This window comes from Uloborus diversus, chromosome 3 (genome assembly GCF_026930045.1).
Source record: "Uloborus diversus isolate 005 chromosome 3, Udiv.v.3.1, whole genome shotgun sequence".
In the NCBI taxonomy this organism is placed as follows: domain Eukaryota; kingdom Metazoa; phylum Arthropoda; class Arachnida; order Araneae; family Uloboridae; genus Uloborus; species Uloborus diversus.
In genome coordinates, this window is record NC_072733.1 from 117,487,491 (window position 1) to 117,511,637 (window position 24,147).

General features: G+C 33.0%; 1 protein-coding gene across 1 annotated transcript in view; it reads left to right on the forward strand.

Moving 5' to 3' along the window:
• Window positions 1-24,147, forward strand: part of LOC129218159 (pikachurin-like) — a 587,112-nt gene that overhangs the window by 471,391 nt on the left and 91,574 nt on the right. The window contains exon 3 of the mRNA XM_054852374.1: window positions 20,721-21,248. Within this exon, the coding sequence (XP_054708349.1) occupies window positions 20,721-21,248 (528 nt within the window). The remainder of the gene's footprint in view (window positions 1-20,720; window positions 21,249-24,147) is intronic.

The window sequence follows — 24,147 nt, forward strand, 5'->3', positions numbered from 1 at the left end:
TGCTGAAAGTAACGGTCGCTATGCTTTGTCCCTCGCCATTTACTCTTGGATTAAAATTTTATTGTGTGAATTGTTTTTGTTGATTCTCATATTTTATTTGTTTAGTGGTTAAGTTTCGCTTATTATAGTTATTTCGTTTGTTATTGTGTATAAGTGTTTATCAATCATGCCGTTCAGATGCTGTGTGCCTGGATTTCAGTGCAATTACGATAGCACCGTTTTAAATTCTCGGCCGATGTAGAAATGTGCAAAAGATGGATTAAATCCATTCCACGCAAGGATTTTGCACCAACTAAGTCATCTCGGGTGAGTTCTTTAATTTTTTTTCCTCATTAAAAACAAATGTGCACAAATTAATTCTGTTGTAGTTTCTCAAAAATAAGACTGGTATATTGAATAACAAATGTCAATAATTTGAATAAGAAATGTCAATAATTACTTTTAGCAAAATTAATTTTTGTAGCAGTTTTTAAAAAGCTGAATAATCACAAACCGTATACAGTTGCGTGAATAACCAGGAAGTAAATCATTATTCCACTCCCCCCTCCCCTATTACAGTCACTGGTAATATATTAGGTTCAGTATACCTTATGCCTATTTTATTCGTCAGTGTTTTTGTTTCTTTGTGTGGTTGTATCCTAGTTATAAAATATTTTTCACATTCAATGAGACAGAAATATTTAAAATACGTTTTATGAAAATTAAATTTTTGTTTAATTCCGTATTTTATGCAATCATTTTTTTAAATTATTTTCTTCGTCACAACAAATATCTGTTGAAAATGAATTTAAATTCTTAATTCAAAACAATAATTTAACAATATGTAATCATTTATATTATTATTAAAATGTTTAAATTTTCTACTTTAATATGTTAATATGGAAAAAACCCTGGTGGGCAAGCTTTTGACAGTTTTAATTTTAACCATGATTAACTATAAAGTCAAAACTCCGTGTCAAAAAATAAACACTTTTACAATTATTATAAAAGTTTAAATAAAGAATAAAAAATTTTATTAATTCCAAATTATCTAATGTTTTAGTTTTTGGAAGTACCCACTACCGATGTTGCAATAGTTCCTACTAAATGCTAAGAGGGCAGCAAATTCTGTACTTTAAATTGAGGGTTTTTTTAAGAACCTAAAAATATAAATGAGTCACTTTCATAGAAACATATATTTTGAGTTCATAAAAATCAGAAAAGTTAAAGTGAGTGGAATCAAATGAAACATTTTATAGAGATAGATATATGTAAGGGCTTTTTATATGGAAAAGAATAGGTCATGGAAATTATTCAAAATTCTTAAATACATGATCATAAGAATTACTTAAGTTTATGTTCTGGGGGAAAACTGTCTGGCACGATTATTGCACGCTGTTGAATGAACGCAAGTTCCAAACATTGTTAAAGTAAACTAGTTGACAGATTTAATTTTGAAATGCTTAATGTTATAAGCAGGGTTCATTGATTTAAATCAGCTTTATTTAAATTGTGATTAAAATCATGATTTAAATCAAGTGATTATTTTTTAAATCAATTGATTTGAATCAAGTTAACAAAGTCATTGACTGAAATGAGTAGATTTTAGATAAATTAATTTTGCATTTTTTAAATCTGTTACTCTAAATTAAATTTTACTGCATTACATTATTTTAATTGAACTAGCAAAATTACATACATATCTCTTTCTGTGTGAGTAACAGATTTTCAGACATGGCAATATTGTTTTTACTTCAAAATTACTTCAGAACAAGAAAAAAAAATTGCAGTTTTTCTTATACATCATGATTAATATAGCTAAGAAAAATAATTGTCGAACATACTATTTTACACTACAAATTTACAGGATTATGGAAACCTTATCTTTAAGCATATCATAAAACATCACATCTTATCTAAACATAATAATGTATTAATAAATCTTAAATTTATTATTCAAGTCTTATCCCAATATGAGTTAGCCGAATTGATTCAATAGTTCAGATTGCTTTCTTATCAAAGTTTTTTGCCCTCTTCATTCCAAATGAACAATCGAATTCATTTCAGAAATTATGTTGACTTTAAGCTAATAAACATAGAAAACTGCCAAATCAAAAAAAAAAAAAAAAAAAAATTCTGCTAAAAAGTATGGAAATTAGTTTTAGGAAATAGTGGGTACTTCTGCTTCCTAGAATTATAGTTGAAAGAATGGTGGTTGTAGCTAAGGGATGGGGGTGTTAATGTTAAATTTAATTTTAATCATGCTTTGTCTTAAAAGCAGAAGCAGTCAACTTATACCTATTATTAAAAAATAGCTACTGCCATGAAATGAAAATAGCTAAAAAGGTGCTTTTTCTTTGGTTTTCTCAGCATATTTTTTATTTTTTTATTCCCACTTAAGTATTAGTCAGAAAAATCTCTAGATTTTTACTGGTGTTGATCCTTTTTGATCTAAACTAATGGACTATCAAAATTTGCGCTGTTAAATAAAAAAAATCAGCCACAGATGCACAAGCAATGAATCTTTACTTATTAAAGTCTAATTATGTTATAAAATTTCTTTTTTAAATGTAAAACAGATATTTTGAATAATTTATTGGTTTCTTTACATTTATTTGTGCATTTATTTATTGAGATAGTGAAAAGGATTTTATTTTAGTGATATTTTGATGTGTCAAAAGGGAATAAATGAGTTCCGTGAAATGGATCTTTGCTTTTTTTTTTTTTTGTGTGAACATTAAACACGACTATTAAATTATCCCACGCTGAAAAAAATATTATTGTTGATAATGTATTGTAGAGTTAATCATACTGAATGCTGAAGACAAACAGAAATACTTTCCATAAATTTTTCAGGAATGTATTCATACTCATTTAATAATTGCAATAGGAATTATTTTGTTTTCACCGAAAAGAAATGCGCATCGCGAGCATCAAAATAAGCATTTCGCTGACAAAAGGAAACTATTTAAACGATGGATTAAGAAAGAAAATTGCATAAAATATCGGTATCTGCATCAAGCTACATCCAGTCGCATAGGTCTTCTTGGGGAGCCATCTTCCTCCCGCTGTTTGGCCTTGAGTAGAATCTCGGTGGTGGTGGTCCAGAGGGATGGCTCTCCATTCCCTTTCAACCATTTTCCACAATTCGTCTTCTGAACGAGACAGGGACAGAGTCTGCAAGCGGCGTCCAATCACATCCCACACATGTTCGATTGGTGACAGATCAGGAGAGTATGGTGGCCAGGGAAGCATCCGTGTGCCTTGGAGAGCATGTTGGCAGATTCGAGCACTGTGTGGTCGGGCGTTATTCTGCTGAAAAATTGCATTAGGTAGCCCTTGAAGGTAAGGGATTGCCACCGACCGCAGCACATTATCCAAGTATCGTTGGGCCGTCATAGTGATCTGAATACGAACTAGAGGTGATATGGAATTGTACGCGATTGCGCCCCAAACCATTATGCCACGTTGTCGTGCGGTGGGACGTTCCACAGTTACTGTCGGATTAGATCTGTCTCCATGTCGACGCCACACGCGTATGCGGCGACTATCACTGGATAAACAGAAGCAGGATTCATCTGAGAACACGACATTTCGCCATTCTGTCAACCACGTCGCTCTAGTCCGGCACCATACTAAACGTTGCTGTCTATGTTGGGGGGTTAATGACAGTCTTCTTAGCGGACTCCGTGATTGGAGCCCACCTGCAACCAAACGACGGGAAATGGTTCTGGTTGACACGGGAGCATTCAGGGTATCTTGCACCTGCTGCAGAATCGAGGAACAAGTGACTTGTGGGTCTGCTACAGCTTGTCGGTGGATGCATCGATCCACGCGTTCTGACGTCACTCTGGCTGCCTTATGCACCCCTCAATCTTGCCACATTTCGTTATTCCAACCATCTTCGGCACAGCCGATGCACCGTGCTCGCATCCATGTGGGTATCAGCTACGATTTGACGTACGGACCAACCTCCTCTTCTCAGTCCGATCACCATACCCCTCGTAAAATCGTCTATCTGCTGGAAGTACCTTCGTTGACGGCGGCCTGTTATTTTCTCGTGTTACACGTATCCTCCAAGGCAAAAACGAAATTTCTTCGATAATTCTCCAGTCAGAAATAACGACACGAATATTGCCCATTCTGCAAGTTCCTTCCCTTATACCTTACTTCACGTACGTCGTAGAGCTGCGCATTTCACATCATTTACATAACTCAGTAATGTACGTCTACTCTAAAATTTGTATAAATTTCTGAACACTCCTTCTTGGTGTTGCATTTTCAACGTCGAGCAGTGTAATTTTCTTAAGTATAATTGAATAATGTAAATAATAAACTAAATTGTTACAATTTCTTATACAAGTGCAGTATAATATTTTAATTTAAGTAAACCTGTGCTTCTGTTTTGATTTACTGTTACCTTCCAAAAAGCCAAGTAATCCTACTGATCTGCGTACCTGTGCACTTGAGTCTGTGCGACAACATCTAATTTATCTACTACGACTACGAGATAACTCGTTGTTTTCGTAGATGGTAGCCAATAAAGTGAGATCGCATTTAAAAAATCTTCGTAGCTTTTTATGTCTTTTTTTTTTCTTCTTCAAGAAAGTCTATTTAACTTTTCATCCGTTCGTTAGAGGAAGAAGATTAAAAATCAAAATGTGATTCAATTCAGCTTTATGTTTTGGAAGTATACGAGAAATCGCCATTTCTCTCTCTCTCAGGTTAATTTCCGTTCCGTTTCAATCCATGTTCCGTTGAATATATTTCCGTGAAGCAAGCAATTAGAATCATTGTAGTCATTGCTGACTTTATCAGACTGATGACAATGGTATCGGTCTCCGGTGACAATAGTAGTGTTACTTAATTTTTGAAAAAAAAAATATTGAAAAAAACAACAACGTTTTGTGCAGTACAATGAAATCGCGCTACAAAAAAACTTCAAGAGACCGCAAATTATGTTCATTGTAAGGGGAATTAGGTTGTAAATGAATTCAAGCAATGACTATTCATTCGGTACTGAAAATTTATTTCGCTGAAACGAATATTTTGTTGCATTGTTATCCGTTGCAACGAGATTTCACTGTATTACTTAAAACTGATTTATTCTCAAATACTACACTGCTGGCAAAAAATTTATGGAAAATATGTTTACCGGTTTGTTTGTATTTTTCAGTCTTAATTCATACTACAGTTAAGAATTGTGAAAGTTTTCTTTTAAAATGGGTGTCATTTTAATGATGGTATCATTACTGATTATATCATTTATTCTCCGACACGCACCAGCTAAGTATACTAACTAACAAGTTTTGCGACAAGAAGTAGCACTGAATTTAGATTTCAAATCAAAAGTTATTACTTAATTTCAATTCTTTGAGTTGTGCCAATATTGTCTCCAGTGAGTGAAATGAGTAACTAAACCACTCATTAATCATTAGTACCGTCCAACATAATGTTTATTAGAAATCTACGTTACTTAAATTTTTCATTAGTCCTTTCATGAAAAACCCCCAAAAAGAAACAGCATTTCAGAAGAAATTAGTTTAGTTTGTAGCATCGCAAATGCGCATACCATATTGGTATATCATTACTCAAAACGAATAACTACCACTGTAATAGTCACCTCTGACTTAGATGGATGACCACGGAGTTACATCGGAAAATAATTCATCCATTAATCGTAGTTTCCTCCCAGCAAATTTCCAATTATTTTCAGATGCTTTTTACTCTGGTATCTTTAAAAAAAGATATCATTAAATTCAGACTCAACATACTTAGTCAACTCAAGTCAAATGAAACGAGATTTATGTTCTCATAAATGAAATTATCTTGGAAATCTGCAAAAGCTCCCATTCTCCGTCACACGCGAATCTTCTTTCCGCACGAGCGATTATCTCATTTCGTATGTGGACAAACGTGAAGAATAATGAATGCGATTAATCCCGAGAACTTTTTAAATGATAGCATGCCTCTCTAGCTTCAGCCTAGGAATCCGTTACTCTAAGGGCACTACTGGATTCTAGCCAAAATTATCGCATTGAAGGATATATTGCGGACAAATTGTTCGAGCTTGTCTTTGTTTCGTTGCTCTGTTATTTCTGCGTTGAATGAAGAGAATGTAGCATTTTCTTTTCAAACGAAGGTACGGTGAAGATTTGATAAATGCTCGTTATTGCAATAATTCCTCATCAAGGAATTGTGCGTTTTTTGTGGAGCAGAGTGGCTTGCTCTTACCGCGTTTTGCATTAAATAAATCCGCGTGCAATAAATAAATAACTTTGTGTGTGTGTGTGTGTATATATATATATATATATATATATATATATATATATATATATATATATATATATATATATATATATATATATATATATATATATATATATATATATATAATAAAAGTGAAAAATATTGAAAAGACCACACCAAGAGCCCATAGATGCGCAACGCAGCAAAACTAAAAAGCCAAGTAAATATAAAATTAAGCAAACAGAATTACAAACATTAAACAAATTATAAATAACAAAAGATGATAAAAAGGAAAAATGCAAACAGCTATTAAGTAGGAATAGATAAAGAGTGAATCCAGAACTCATCAGCAGTGGAGGATTCATTAATTATGGTCAAAAGACCAAAATTTTAACTATAAACTAGAAGAGAATGTTTAAGCTCCAGTACATGTAATATAGAGTAACAATGGGCTCTATATTACATGTACTGGAGCTTAAACATTCTCTTCTAGTTTATAGTTAAAATTTTGGTCTTTTGACAATAATTAATGAATCCTCCACGGCTGATGAGCTCTGGATTCACTCTTTATCTATTCCTACTTAATAGCTGTTTGCATTTTTCCTTTTTATCATCTTTTGTTATTTATAATTTGTTTAATATTTGTAATTCTGTTTGCTTAATTATATATATATATATATATATATATATATATATATATATATATATATATATATATATATATATATATATATATATATATATATATATATATATATATATATATATATATATATTAGGGTGGTCCTTATTTTTGAAGTTGCAGACATTTTACGCGACGCCCCCTCAATTTGTTCCATTATACAAATAAATGATCCATGCAAAATTTTAAGTCAATCCATGAATATTAACCCGTGCCCCTAGGGCCCCCTTTTTTGAGTTTCGAAGAAAAAAATTGCGGATTTTCTCATTTTTATGTAAAAATATTCTTACGTTTCATATTTAAAGTAATTTTGAACCTCAATAGATGTTGCTACTTCCAGAGGAACCATTCTTTCACTTTCATTCTGTAAAATTTTACATATTACCGATATTACATGTACACCAAAGGCTTGGGACAGGCATAATACTATTCGCGCTCGTTTCAAACCAAGCGGTAGGGAAACATTTCTTTCCACCAAGATGGACACTAGAGATTCTAAAGGCCACTAATGAATGGCCTAGGCCATTAATGAATGATCTTTGACAACAACAAATTGCCTCCTCCAGGCTTTGGGAGTGTTGATTTAGAAAATTTTCTGTGTATGTAATAGGTGTGGCAAATAGGGTCGCTAGGTTTCAATGCTATAAATATAAGTAATGGCAATTATATTTTAATTCGCAGTTCTTCAGTTACAAATATACTTAGATGTTTATGCATTCTTAAAATATAAATTTTGAAAAATCTTCGATTACTCTACCATAAAAATATACTCTATTTTCCATATCTAAAATATAAATGTAAAAGAATTCCAGATCGGAATAATGTAAAAATCTATACTTTAAAATGTCTTCTTTTTCAGTACATAGTCCTTTATTATCATCAAATTCTGCTTGCAGTTCATAAGATTTAAAAACGGAAATGGGTATCTATCCTAACATGTTGAAACTTTTTTCTATATCTAGTCTACCACAACGCAAAAAAGCTTAACAACTATTGATATCTGCTCGCATTTCATCAATGTGAGACAAGTGCCATATTAGGGACAAAGATGCTGTTCATGTATTAACATTCTGTGTAGATGCAGTAAATTTAAATTCAAATGACTTTATGATCAATCGTACATCCCTTAAGAGAGCAAGAGAAAGTCTTCGAGAGGTAAAATCAGATTTCATGAATTCAAATTTTTTAGTTATTCACTGGGATACAAAGCTACATCCAGATGTAACAGGAAAAAAAAAAACACCGATAGGCTTACCGTGATAGCTTCAGGTCCCAATGTTGAACAGCTACTCAGAATTCCTAAGATATTTCTTCAGTTGTATTTTAGATGATTGCTCTTTATTGCTAACTGTTCAAGCTGTAGTGTCAAGCTGTAGTAACGACTCACAATACCGGCCGTAGAAGTTGTGCATGTAATTTTTTTAGAGCAAAAGATGAACGGTAATATATTACATTTGGATTGCCATCATCATGCACATGAAATCGTACTGCAGAGTGTCTTTAAAGAAGTTCTTGCCTTTCTTAGTCCTAGACTCGATATTCCATTATTTAAGCCCTTCGAAATTTTGTAGAAAGATCTCCATCATTCAGAACTTATAACATTTCAATCAAGTACACATGCCACTTAAATTCTAAAAGACGAAGTTGATGACATATTATTGTTCGTAGAAAGCGGAATTGAGAAATATTACAGAGAATTCTCATAACTTGTAATAATATTTCTTGGTGAAGTCGTCCCTCCTACAGGGTTATGTTTTCTGAAACCTAGAGCTTATCCCTGAGCCAGATGGGTGGCAAAAGGAATTTATTGTTTGAAAATTTATATATTTAGGAAACAATTTATATTGACTTTACATGAAGAGAATGCCCGTAAATGCTGTTTTACATATAATGTTGTATGAAAATATTTTTTCTCGCAGCAACCCGCTCTAGGCCCTTTAAAATAATGTGTCTATAAAACTAGCAGTGTACATAATTGTGACAATCATGCAGCAGAAACAGTGATTGGAAAATTCATAAATCACACTTATAGTACTTAGGGGATGACTGCCCGTATTGGATGAAAGAATTAACTTTGAAGATAGGAAAAAACTACTCGAAAAAAAATGCTTGCTGAAAAGGAAGACGTGACTGGTGACTGTATAAAAAATTCAGATAACAGTAGATGGTTTAGAATACTTTCTTAGTAAAGATCTTCCTCTTTATAGAATCAATTACAAGTCAATAAAACTGCTTGATAAGTTACAAACACCAAAAGATGTTTTCCTATTTATCCTGATCCATGGCAAAATGAAGGAGGCTATTTAAAGGGAAGAAATATCATTAAAATGCTGAAAGTTGTGAATGATACAACTGAAAGAGGAGCACAATTAATCGAAGAATTTCCCAATCAATTTACCAAAAATGAGTCACAAAAGCAATTTAGTACTTTACAGACAGTCCAAGACTATCGGGAAAAAAATGCACACGATTAAGATACATTGAGAAAAGCGTACGATTAAGGTAAAGTTTCTAAAGCATTATTTAATTCTTATTCAATGTAAAATCTTTAGATGATATGAAGTAATTAAAAAGATTAATTTTAGTGCTACCTCACTGTAAAAATATTTTGCAAACCTAGGAGAAACGATGTACAGGGTCTGAAGTAAAAACTCGAAGATTTGTGGGAAAATCATCAAAAGTGTTAAAGTTCAGCGCCCTAGGGGCGCGTGTTATTATTGACCGATCGAGTTCAAATTTTGCACCTATCACTTTTTATTATAGTGTCACAAAACTAGGGGGCGTCACTTGTTGAATTCCGAAAAAAAAATTTTCCCATATAAATAAGGACCACCCTAATATATATATATATATATATATATATATATATATATATATATATATATATATATATATATATATATATATATATATATATATATATATATATATATATATATATGTCGTGAAGTGAGTGCTACAATTATAGGAAACTACAAATTTTGCGAAACCGACATTTTTACTCTTGATTGAGAATGTTTGCTCAAAAGAAGGCAAAAATACTTGTTGTAATCATCATTGAATAATTCAATACGGTGATATAGATGTTTTCCTAAAATTAGTAATTTTGTTGCCTGACTGGTTTTTGAAGTAAACAATTTAATTGTGAAATGGTTAATTCGCTGCTGGCAGAGTTGAAAGTTCTCCTTTAAGGAAGTGTCTTTTTCCAATTAACAAATCATTATTTTAAAAATATTTCTATATTTTTTATAGTTATAATGCTAAGCATAATTCTTTAAGTAATTTGGAGCCCCAGGCCCAGGCCTAGTCGGCCTGTGTGGTAATCAGGCCCTTAACGTTAGTCTGGCCCTGAGATACAGAAATATAAGCATATCATTTTCAAAGAAAGTCAGTTCATAAACTGAGAAGCACTTGCATGCATTCGGGGGGAGTGGTGAAGGAGCTCTAAATGTTTTCATTCTAAAACCAACATTATAATTTATAATTCACAGTCAAAATGATTTTCGAAAAAAAAAAACTAATTTTGGAAGAAAAATAAATTAAATCTTGTAATAAATGTCCGTGATACCCCCATTAACTCATAATAACGAACGTTAATATGAAACTGGCACTATTTTTATGTGCTTATGTTCATTAATTTCATATTTCATACTCTTTGAAAAAAAAATTTTTGCTCATAGTTTTTTTATGATTTTTCGTGGGTAATCACATGGGGGGGGGACTTTTGAGCATAATTCCAACCCCCCGGTAGTGGTACCTCTATTTCTGAAACTCTTCGCGTGCCTGTGCTTACAGTACATTATTTTAAAACCAGTGTTTTTGCAGGTGTCGTTTGACATTATAACTGAGAAAAACAGTAGTTGTACGTATAAGGAGTAGTATAAAATATTAGAATCAATGAACTCAACATAAAAGCCATAAGAATCCATTTCATGTTCAAGAGTTAATTCTAATAAAAATATTATTTTCGTTAATAGTAATACATTTAACATTTCTGACATAGTAATACCAACGAAATGCTGAGATGTCAAAACAAATTTAAAAGCTTTTAAGCAGATAAGATTTTTTTTTCTTGGTAATAAGAATGCTTTCAATACAAATTCTAATTTCCAAGAGAATTATCTGTTGAACAGTAAATACCTGTGACTTTAAACATTGCTATCATGAAAACGGAAGAGCATGAAGTAAATGGAAACTTTTAGATTGTACAACAGCTCATTGAGGAAGAACAATATTAAGAAAAAAGAGTAAGCATCAAATATGGAGACATTGTTCGTGATTTCAGTAATAAAAATAAGACTGGAGTTTCCGTAAGATAAGTATTCTAATAAGAACTGCCTCCAATAAACTACTACTATAACTTTTCATATGTATTTTTTTTTGCTTTTGATGTGAAATAAAAAGAAAATGTACAATTCCACAGAAAGAAATGAACTACAGAAATATTTTTAACAAAACTTCTAGGCTTGTCGAGAATTCTCTGCAGAATATATTTCGGATTTTCTTGCTCTCATTAGATACTTTCTTATTCTGAAAATGTAAACGTTACCATCCGGTCAGTTATTTATGGGGGTCAAGAGTAGCTATCCCCCTCTCCACCACTATCACCACCACCGGCTTTGAGAAATTAATGTACAGTGAAGCATCGTTTATACGTTTTTGAAGGAACTATATGAAAAAAGCGTACAAATGAAAAAACGTATAATAGGTATAGGTTAATGTGAATCAGACTCTGCAGGGACCAATTTAATAAACGTGTAATTGATAAAAACGTATAAAAGAGAAACGTATAAACGGTGCTTCACTGTATTTACTTTTAGTGGACGTAGCTTATTTTTCGATATTATTTGCATTTGAGCACATACCTTTTAGGAGCTCCTGGAACATTTCAAAATGACGGAAGCAATAGCGCCATCTATAGGCAGGTGCATTAGTTCTGATCTCCGGGCGTTTTTGACCAAGTTCTGGTGAATTTATTGAGATTAATAATAATTTTCATGTTTTCCCAAGATATATAGAGCTTTATAGTTAGAATAAGCATCAGCTGTCTTATTTTTACACCAAATATTCATTTTAAGAGCAATTTGCTACATTTAAATTGAAAAAAAAAAAAAATCTAGCATGGATGTGATCGGAGGCAAATGGTAAATGCTCTCCGCTCCCCCTCATCTTATCATTTTAAGATTATTTGAAGACAAAGATTCTATTTACTAAACTCTTTCTTTTTTAATTTCAAAATAACTCATCTTAATTTATAAGTTGTATAATAATGAAACTACTTTATTTTTAAGCTTACTTTTACTTTTTTAACTAAAACATAGGCGGCGCAACTGCCCTCTCATTTTCAGAATTAAAAAATAACAATCTATCAAAAAAAAAAAAAAAAAAAGATTTTACTTTTTGCGGGGTACATTGATTTACTTCACGAAAGTAACAACTAAATTTTCACAATTCCAAATATTCTTTTCTCATGTTGTTATTTTATAAGAATTGATACGGAATTTCAAATAATTGGAAGAGAGAAGTCTTCGTTGGCCATCCGTCCCAATTTTTTAAACCATATTCCAAATTTTTTAGCAGTGATATTCTCAGTAATGAACCCAATTTTAAGGGGGAAAGAAAGCTGTAGGTGCACTCAGGGCCGCGCCAAGCCTGATCGGCGCCGTCGTGCAAATGTCTTTTGAGCGCCTTTATGCTCTGGCATTCGAGGAAAATATAGTTAACACCTGGTGGAAGATTTTGTAGACAAATATACAACGGAAAAAAATACGTTTGGAATTTAGTTGATACAAAAAAAAAGTATGAATATTTAATTTCGCAATATGGTGTACGTTTTTACTTCATATCTCGAAATTATTTTGAGTTCAGCAGCTCCTCTGATATTTTAATGCGTTTTGGAAGAAGAAAATATATTAATATCCAAGTTAAAGCCACTTTGAATATCTATCTAATCTCTAAGTGATGAATAATTAATAAAACTTTTATGTCTGTCAAAACATGACAACAAGAGCAGTGACGCAACTAAAAAAATAGGTTTAGGGGGCACAAATTGAAAAAAAAAACTCTTTTAATAAGAGGAGTCCGGGGATTCTCCTCGGAAAATGTTTGAAAAACGCAATTTTATACGGGAGGAAAAGGGGTACAAGGCGATCTGCGGAAATTTATAGAAGTTGAAGCCTTAAAACATGATTGTATAGTTCATACCTATAGACGTTAGAATAAGGAACGGAACTCTGAGATTACCAGATCGCTTTTTTTTTCTTTGAAAAATAGACAGAAATCAATTCCCCTTTTCTCCCCACTAATTTTTCGAAATTGAACAAAAACGCAATTAAAGACACTTTGAAGATTTTTATAAGAAGAGAATTCTGGAGCTCCCCCCCCCCCCCGTGAATTGTTTTTTCAAAATTAAAGTCCTAAAAACCTAAGCAGTATTCTATGATATTAGGAGAAGTGGTTCAGAGGCTATTCTAACTTAGGTTTTTCAAAAGACTTATGAAAAATTTAATATGATATTTAAGAAAGGAGGTTCGGAGGCCTTTGCCCGAATATTTTCTGAAAATGAAGTCTTAAAAACGTGATTGTAAGACCATATTTGGTGACATTAGGGCCGGCATTCTTTCGAAATTGAAGCTCTAAAAACGCAATTTAAGTGATTTTCGAACGGAGTTTCAAGTGATGTTGTTTTTCGGATTCAGGAGCTTTCTTGAAATTTTGTGAACAATTTGTGGATATTAAAGTTTTAACTGAACATCATTATTTTTTCCTTATTAAAATCACTTTGTTGGACGCGTTACCCCCCCCCCCCCCCTCCTTCAGAAGTAAAGATTTGTGAAAAACATTTAACTAAGCATTCTGAAGGGGAGGGGGCACGGGGCGGTGCAACCAAAGGGGTGTCCTCTGGACAACTCTGGTTGCGCCACGAAACAGGAAGTGACTGATTATATTACTGAATCAATGGATAATATTGCAGAGTGTATATTTCAGAGTATATTCCGCTTTAAAATCTGATACTGAAACTTGCCGTTAAAACGAATACTTCCAACTTACGAAATCGTTAAAAAGGCATTAAATTTAATGTCTAAAACAAACACATTGTCCAAAGCCCTTTCTTAAATTTAATGCACTAATAGTTAAAGAAAAGGGGGATGAAGGAATTGAGTAATCATGGTCAAGTCATTACTTTTCAGAACTAAAAGTTAATCTAAATTATTGTCTACAAAAAATGCATATTACGCACAAGTAAATAATATGCAAATGTGCTTACCGTATTTTTTAATGTATGATAACATGATGCAGTGAAATTACCAAAGACTAGTTAAAAATCACAAAAAGACATATTGCACAAATTATAACATATTCACCGCAAGAACAAAAATGGGGATGGGAAATAGCAAATTTCTTGCGCTGCTTCGTATGCTCAACCCAGTGAAATTAAAGACATAAAGAAATAACGTTCATGGCTCCACATATGAAGAAAAATGCCGATGTATGGCATTAATTAGCATCACGTGTTTTCAGTGTAATAGGTTGCGCAGTATAATTTTACAGGTACTTTAATAGAAAAATGAATAGTTCAATTTTATTTTTTTTTTTTTTTTTTTGGTTGGGGATTTTTTTTCTCTCATTTGGAGCATTGATTCGTAGAGCTCGGCGCCTTTTCGGCTCTGGCGCCGTCGTGCGCCGCAAGACTTTGCACATAGGGACGGCGCGGCCCTGGATGCACCGTCCTCCACCCCGCTTGACACCCAACATTGTGTATGCATCAGTCGTCCATCAGCTGAAATTTTTAATTTCCTGAAATAAATTTTGAAAGAAAATCTCAAAATGACAGATATCTGAAAATGTTTTAATTAATTTGCTTGCAAAATGTTTTACATCATTCGCTATGATCGTTGCTTCTGAAACAAAAATTCAATTTCTTTTGTAAAAGATTTTTTTTCAGTTAGGGTGTAATAACTTATGCATTGGTAAGTGTACAACAAGGACGTCATAAGGGTGCTGGACTGTAAAAAATGTCATGAAGTGCTTTTTACAAAAATAGCAGCATTAATGTCTATATATAATGGCTGCTTGCATTTATAAATGACTTTTAGCAAAGCAGTCACTAGAATTATCTTAACATGCCTATGGAGCCATTCCACGGAAAACGGTCATTTTGCCCCGCATGTAAAAACTCTCATAGTATTTCATTAAAAATAATAGTTTAAACGGATTATAAACAAAATTTTCTTGCTTAAGAAATCGCGAACGTATGTGTGTTTCCTGAAGAAAAAACTTTCTACATTACGTTTTAACATTATTACAATTTAGTGAAATATATGACCTGTCACGTGGGGGACAAATTGGTGTCCCTTTCATGTAATGACCCTATTTGAACATAACTTTTTTAAACGTTTTAAAATTATTATTTCTCAACAAATGAGATATGTTTTCTTTATATTGGAACCACAACTTTCAAAACCAACATGTTTCGCCATTACTATATTACAGAAATATTAACTAATTCACACTGCAAATTACAAGAGGTTGACTTTCGATGCTCTTCGCGTGACACAGGCAAATGAATTATATTTTAAATAACAAAAATATATAAAACTGTCTGTTTTTTTTAATGAAATGCAAAGATTAAAAAAAGTGCTTATTACTGTTTAATTTAAATACTGAGACCTATAACAAAATGCTGGTGAAATTATTTAATCTGATTGTTCAGCGCGTGACGGTAGAATGGCCCCTAAGATTTTAACATCCACACTTAAAACTGCTTGATTATAATGTTTTCAAAACTGAAATGGCATGTTAACCCTATAATGGCAGCAGATTGCCCATTTATCATGTTAATGTAAAGCAATTTTTCGAATTTCCTCCATGTTTCTCTTTTTTGAAAATTTTCTGCTTTTTACAAAACATTTTACTACTATTGTAATTGTATCCATAATATAATTTGTCTTTTTATTAATCAAACGCTGCAGAAGTTGATTTAATTTCGTACAATATTAAGTTCTATAAGTAAAAATTAAAACTTATTACTTAAAATATAAATGTGCTTATACTAATTTCCGGAGTTTTTCGTTTTTGAAATTTTTTACGTAAATTTCGAAAAAATAGTGTTTCAGAAAAGGCATAATTTAAATTAACACTATAATGAATAGGTAGGAAAGCAGATAGATGTTCACTTTTAAGAAGTTCAAAGCGGGAGTACAAGAGGAAAGATCTCGCTTGCTTTAATTAAACATTGCATAAATTTGTCTTGAAAGTTTCTGTTTATCGAGGTTAAGACAAAAGACTTGTAAAAGTCAATTACTGTGCTAAAACAAAGACAACTGCTCATTGTCTGCTTGAATAAACAATTTAAAATTTGTCTGACGCACATTAGGGCGTATTATATTCTCAATGCAAAACTGAGATAATTATATCAGTTTAATGTAAATATTCTTCACTTCATCATTCTGTTGAAACAAAAATTAAACTATAAAACTGAAATAATAAATTTAAGATTTTTTTTTCTGAGAGTGATGAGTTGAAAAAACGTTTTAGTGTTAGGCTAAAGAGAGAATTTTACTTGAAGAGATCATTGAAAACTAAGGAGCTATATGAGTAGATAAATTTTCTAGTCAATGAATTTCATGTTTATGCTTTTAAGGATAATTGGCTGAAAGCACAGCTTTGGAAGTAAGTTGATGCTCGATTCAACGCACTGTTTGAGACCATGAAAAGTGTTCATAAGATCTAATAGCATTGTTTTAATTAAAGAGTTTGTAGGATTGGTAAGCTGTTCGCAAAATCGTGTGTGCTCGTAAATTGAAGGTTCGTAAAATCGAGCGTCAACATGTTTTACGTGAGTGGGTGTGTAGAGAAAACTGGGTTTTTTAAATAAGAGAACTCGAAGCAATCCAAAATAATCTAGATAGCTTTAATGAATTAAGGAAAAGTATGATTCAATGCAATCGTAGAATTTATGTTGAATACTACAAATGTAATAAAGGTAACTTCTTTAATGCTATAAAACAAGCATTCTTCTTTGGTGACTACTACCTAGCGTCGTAAGCTCAAGACTTTTTTCTGCATTGAAGAAATAGTGCTTCAATTTTAGTCGTTTAACAGTGTTAATTTCAGCTTTCAAAGTAAGTTATTGCAAAGCATTTAGCGCCCTAAGGGAAAGTTTTTGCGGTGTGCTTGTACAATACAAAATGATAGAGAATTTATTTATTACAGGAAAAAAAATTTCAGAAATATCAAACTAACTGGCTCTTTCAGACCCGGCAAAATCTAAGTGTACCCACATGTGGCACATAGCACATTTCACCCACATCTCTCCCTGAGCTGCCGTGCTACGCGCTAAAGTGGTATCTGCAATGGAGCTCAAAATGAGAAATTCATGATTAAAGTTTTACACCTCGTTTCTTTGATTTGTGACTTAATTGAATATTCAACTCGCGGCAGTTGTTTCGTAAATAACGAACCTAACCTACATAAGAGCGTATTTCTTTAAAAATCTTAATTTAAAATTAATGAATGCAGTTACGACAAATTTTCTCTTCAAAACCTTTTCGTATACTAAGTTAATTTCACCGTAAGTGACTGTTACTAGGCCTTTTTATGGGTATCTGCACAGATACGACAAAAATAGCTTAGTAAAACGCGCTTAATGTATCATTAAATAATACTGAAAGCATCTGCTTTATTTGGACTTAGCTGCCGCTTTATTTTGTTAATACAAATCGAACAGAATCTACCTTCTGAAAAATACCATTTTCAAAATTTCGGACTTTTAAAACTGTAAACCATAATAATTTAAAGTTCTTTGTTCAAAGAATGTGTTGATGCTATCATTTATAATGTTTTATTTCCAAGATTCATTTTTACCTAGCATGAAGATAATTTTGACACAACAGACGATACTTAAATAAAAATAAAATTGGCCGTAGAATGAGATGCATTTTTTTTTTTTTTTTGCATGAAAGAATTAGATATGAATATATTACATGCATTTCAATTTTAAAAATTTGCATTTTAAATAAAAATTTAAATAGAAAAAGCTGAATATTTACTTGAACATATTTATGCAAAGTTGTATTAGTTTTCATTATCGAACTATATCAACTATTCAACGATAAACTAATTTTAGAACTCTGTTACAATAGACTGTTACATGGTTGAATATCCTGCTTTACTAAGGTCTAAAAGTCGTATCTACGAATTATTAAGGAAAAAAGTGGTAACTACGCAGATTCCACTTTAAAGACTTAGTATTTGTCCCTTACGGTTCAAATTGTCTTAGCAAACTACGCAAAATGTGCAGTTACGACTTTTTTCTTAAAGCTTTTTTTAATATTCCGCGTTCACAAATTGCAAAAAAAAAACTTGAATTTTTGGTAAATCAAATTACTAACGACCACCTGGTGACAATAACTCAATTTTGATAAAATGTGAAGATACCACATCTGTGCTTTGCACGGCAACGAGTGTCTTCAGAGAACTTTCCATCACAAAAGATGCAAGTTGCATCGCTTTAGTCTGGTTTAGTCCCACCGTTGACATCTAAATTGGTGTAACTATGGGAAACCTTTAAATGGGGACCCATACCAACCACATCTTAGAAAGATGGCCGCTATCACATGAACGTAAAAGCGTGCGACACTGAAGGTGTGCTTCAAAAAGTAGCTTAAGATGTCCGCTTTTCGGACATCCCTGAAATTATTTTTAACCAAACATGAGTGTACGAAAACAAGTTTCCCTTCTAACGAACGAAGACGATGCACAGTGACACATGTATCATTTTATGTAAAGAAATGAATGATAAACATAATATAAGTACATGTATGCTATTCAAAAGTGATTGATAATTAATTAAAGTGTTTCACTGAGATACAAAAGTTTCACTTCTATGGGGTATTACCCCCCGACACTCCCTGTTTTTTTTTCCAACTCTCCAAACATGCGTCACAATGAGAAATAAATAAATACCTTTGTGCGGAAGTGTAACTGGTAATCAACAACGTTTTGGCGCACAAAATTAGCAGATTACTGCATACACGTGTTTCGAGGTTTCGGGGAACTTCTTTTTCAATGCAAATATTTGTTAATTTGCTATTTTTGCTATTTAATTTGTCTACTGTTCATTCTTGTTGTTTTTACAGAATGTCTTTTCATCCAAAAACTCACTATTTGCATTCCCGAAACACGTATATGCAGTAATCTGCTAATTCTGTGCGTCAAAACGTTGTTGATTACCAATTATATGAGTCACAATGTTTTTTTGTTCTTTGCCCCGGAACACTTTTCGTACTACCCCGAGGTGCGTTGAGAGCAACGCACCTATATTTCTACATCCCTGTCATTATAAAAACGTTTTTGGCGCAAAGGGGTACTCTGCCATCATCGTATTTCATTCGAATCTTAATAGTGGACAAAAATAGGAACATCTTTCTTGCCAATATGGTGACTTCCTGCTCTACTTGAAAAGAAATCATAGAAAAACGCACAGATAATTCAGTATAGCTTACCCAAAATAAGTATTTCAAATACAACCAAATAAGCACATTCCAATAAATCAAAAAGAGCATTTTCAAATTGTAATTCACGTTTTCAGAAAGCAGTATGTGTGCTTCCAAACAGAAACGCAGAGGGCTAGACTCATAAAACTTAACAAATAAATAGTGTTCTTGACCGCAACCATTAAAAAATATTTCCAGCTGTCAGATAGAGAACCTTAGGAGGACGAAACATGGCGACTTTGCCCTAGCAGTATAAATTAATAACAAATACACTATATTGCAAAGTACAAGTTTAAAATGGAAAAGAATATTAAGCATTTAAAATTACTATTAATGTTATTCTTCATATTTTAATTTCATAAATACGTCATGAACTATAATATTTTTCGTTCAAAACCGAAATTGTTCAGTTTTCTATTAAATATCAAATTTACGGTAGGATTTCCTAACGTAATAAAAAAGAATATTCTTCGTACCTTACAAAAACAAACGCACGAGACACACTACATTCCTTGAAAGCGACAGTACATAGTGGAACGACTGAATTTTAGATGTTTACAGCAGAAACGGTGCTTACCCTAAATGAAAATATATCGTCGGTTTAGAGGAAAAACTCACAAAGCGCACTTTGATTAATTTCTGGAAATGTGGGAAAAAAGTAAAAAATTGTTATTAAAAAAAACTATGGACGATTTTTTATTGCAATTTTTTTTTTTTTAATGTCCAAGTTTTATATTAAGCCTGCATTATTATAGTTTTGGATTAATCATCCCAGCTTAATTTTTTATGGAAAATTTTGCACTTAATGTGCAAAATTTTCCATAAGTTTACTTATTAAATTAAGTGCTACTTATTAAATAAGATTTATATTTATATATAAGTTTACTTATTAAATAAGATTATTATTTATTAAGTGCACTTTTAAAGTGCACTTAATTAGTTTTTCCTCAAAACCGACGATATATACTCGTATATCTGCCGTTTCAGTTTACTTTCTCGTGAAATAAATTCAAACGGTTTACCATCTTGCCCCATTTACGATCCGAAATCACTTCACCTTTTTTTTTAAGCATGAAATAGTTAATCATTTTCACGGATGAATTTCTGCTTATTCATCTTCATTTCTGGTGTGAGTAATTGCTTTACCATTAATGATGTTTGCGAATTAGTGAATATTAATTTATTTTCTCATTTTTGCTGTGAAATAGTGCTTCCTTTTCAAGTAGTTTGTAAAAAAAAAAACTCATCTCATTTTTTGCTTTCTATTTTTTTTTTTTTTACTGAATCACTGATGATGTGCTTTTTGTTTCCAGAAAACTCTAAAATGAAAGATAGGATAAATTGGACCAACTCTTCGATTTGGATGGAAAATGGAACGTCGATAGAAGATTTTTTCGATTCGGATGACATAGAGAAAATACATTCTGTGCATACTATTAATAAAGGCCACCCAGAAAGCCTTTCCCATACGTTTGATGAACCACATCCAGAGCGAAATCATATTCAATTGAACTTAGACACTTTGGGCAAAGATGAAAAAAAGCGGACACATCGGCCGATTTCATATGAGCATCTGTACGATAACTCGGCTGGACGTTCACTTAACTCGCTAAACGTTCATGCGTCAGAAATTCCATCACCATCAAAAACTGATAACCACATAGATATTTTTCAACCCATGAACACAGTTGTTGTTTCTACGCCATCTGTTCATCAAATCTTTCATAGTTGTTCAGATTTGCAGTGTGAATCTGGTGGTATTTGCGTTTCTGATTCAAAAAGCAAACATAAAGTTCGATGTAGATGTCCTTTACAGCGCAGTGGAACTTTTTGTGAACAAGGTAAGGCTTTTTCATCATTTTTTATGTAGTGTAGACCGGGGTACGTTTAAGAGGATTTTTTTCAATGAGTTTTCTAATTTTTATGTTTTAACTTAGGAAATTTTAGACATTGCGGTTTTATGAAGCAGTTAATGGAGTCGAAATTGGTATATTCAGTTGTTGCTCAGCTTGTGTTTTTAACCGCTAAAAATATATTTTTGGGTCCAAGTCGGTTGCGTAAACTTGCTCCGGACACGGGGAACGTTTAAGCATATTTATTTTTACACCTAACGGGGTTCTGTTAGTGTAATGTCTTACCATCGATAAAATAAAGCAAATTTATTACAGACTGAAGTGTGTATAAAGTTGAAGCTGAAGGGGCATGAAGACAGCACTATTTGCTTGTAAGCTATAAGATACGAATGGTTAACTTAATCAAAAATTAAATGGTAATTTTAAAAACTAAATAGCAGGAAAATACTAAAAATGTTTGAGACAGTTTGGAGCGAAAAAAGTGTCGGGGGCACGTTTAAGAAAGACGCAAAAAGAGCGATCGCAGAGGTGCTCCGACGTTCAACGCGTAAACTTGCCCCGTTGCCAAGTTTGGATTTATTTTTAACGTGCAAAAAATTTTTACAACATTTCAGTTCATACAAGTACAATTCTCAAAAAGGGATAAAATTCTGCTAATTTATATATATATATATATATATATATATATATATATATATATATATATATATATATATATATATATATATATATATATATATATATATATATATATATATATATGTATATATATGTGTGTGTGGTGTGTTTTCTTTACAAAGTATAATTTATTCACAATAAGCTGCAAAACGTTCAACACAGAATTTACTCAACTTAGTAGAAAACAGATTATTCTTTCTGCATGTTGGTCCGAAGCTCGACTAATGCTCAAAAACTTGTGAAAATAGTTTGCTAGGGTAGTAGCATCAGTCTGTTATTACTGTTGGCTCTCCAGTTATAATTCGTTTTGAAAAAAGGGCACTGCGTAAACGTGCCCCATGCGTAAACGAGCCCTGGTCTACCCTACAGAAGATGAGCTTTATTTCTTTGAATAATTATTCCTGTTTACATATCCATGTACTGAAGCAATGTGGTAAAAGAGCTGGGGGAGGGGATAGAATTATGCTCATTTAACTTGGCGAAGTTGTAATACCATTAATATAACCACGACCTGTCTGACTTTTTAAACAGGTAAAACATTAGACATTAAAAATTTGCTACACAAAGCATCTGAGCAACTTTGTTCTTTAAAATGAATTTAGAAATAAAATCGAAAAACTTAATGGGCGCAAAATTACCCTGCCGAGCAGTTCTTCGCAACTCATTTACCTGTGAAAAACAGATGCGAAACTGAAAAGTAACTGCAATTATAAGGGTTGCTCGGATGAAAAGTGGACAGGTTGAATAAAAATAACGCTTTTAATGTACTGGGTGATTATAATTAAAGTTCCAGTTTCAAAACGCTGTAAAAATAAAGTCACTGGTCAGAATGGCGTCAAACTTCAACGGAATATTATTGAAGAAGGGGGAAAACGAATGGCAGAGGAAAAATAAATAGTTGAAATTTTTAGCAATGGATGACTCTGCAGGTGTCAAAATATGTAATTCAAAACACTTGTCATGCGTACGACTCGTTGAAATTGCCCTTTACCTGCAGTCTGGCCGTCCCGATCACCTGATCTTAACCCGTATGACTTCTGGCTATGGGGCTATCTGAAAGCTGTTGTGTTCAATGCTCCGATTGCAAACTTTGCTGAGCTGAAGGCACGCACTGCGCAATACATTCTAAACGTGACCCCGGAAACACTTCGATCAGTTGTGGAACATGCTGTTTCTCGATTTCAACTTGTTTCAGAAAACAGGCGGGGGACAGCATATTGAACTTTTTTTGCGCCAGTCTCACGAAAATTAAAGACCGATTTGATTTTTACTGATGCTTTTTCTGCGGTTTTTGGCCTCAGGACAATTAAAAAAACCGATTTAATTAAATTATAATGCTTACAGCACCATCTATTGCTAAAAAATCCAACTATTTATTTTTCTTCTGCCATACGTTTCCCCCCGTCTTCGACAATATTCTGTTAAAATTTGACGTCATTCTGACCAGCGGTTTTATTTTTACAGCGTTTTGAAAGTGGAACTTTAATTATAATCACCCTGTAAATCTAAAGAAACCGCCATGGGCGTTGAAACACAGGTCCCAGCGTTGCGGAAGCAGGTCGATGCCTTTGCTGTAGAAAGATCGTGGCTGATTCCTGAAGAAGTCCTGCAGGGCTTCCTTCACTTCATCATCCGAATGGAAACATTTCCCCTGTAATGCTTTCTCAAGTGGCCCAAAGATGTGGAAGTCACAGGGTGACAAGTTCGGACGGGGGCTGCTCCAAAATTTCCCAACGGAATTGGTTTAGGGTCATTTGTTAGGACCGCACACACTTGATTGTACCGCAGATGTTTGTGGATGATGGTGTGAATCGTTCCTTTACTCAGGTTGAGTTCGTCACTGATTTCACGGGTCTTAATCCTTCGATTAGCTCGGATTATTTCATTAACAAAGGCAATGAAATCATTGGTGATCTCGATGTTTGCTCAGCCCGGTCTCGGCAGATCCGATGTCTTTCGCCGCTCGTCTCGAAAAATTTTACATCACTTGTTTACAGCCTTACAACCTAAACAGTGGTCGCCATACTGTTCGCCTCTGAGAAGATGAGCTGTGGCCTTGAGCAAGTCCACTTCTTGCAAGGGAGAGCAAACAGTAAAAAGAGGAATTGTAGGCGCAGAGTTGGGCTATCATAAAGCATTTTGACCTTCAGCCGTTTTTCCTCACCCCTATTTCAGCAAATGGAATCGTTTAATCCGTCGGCAAACGGAG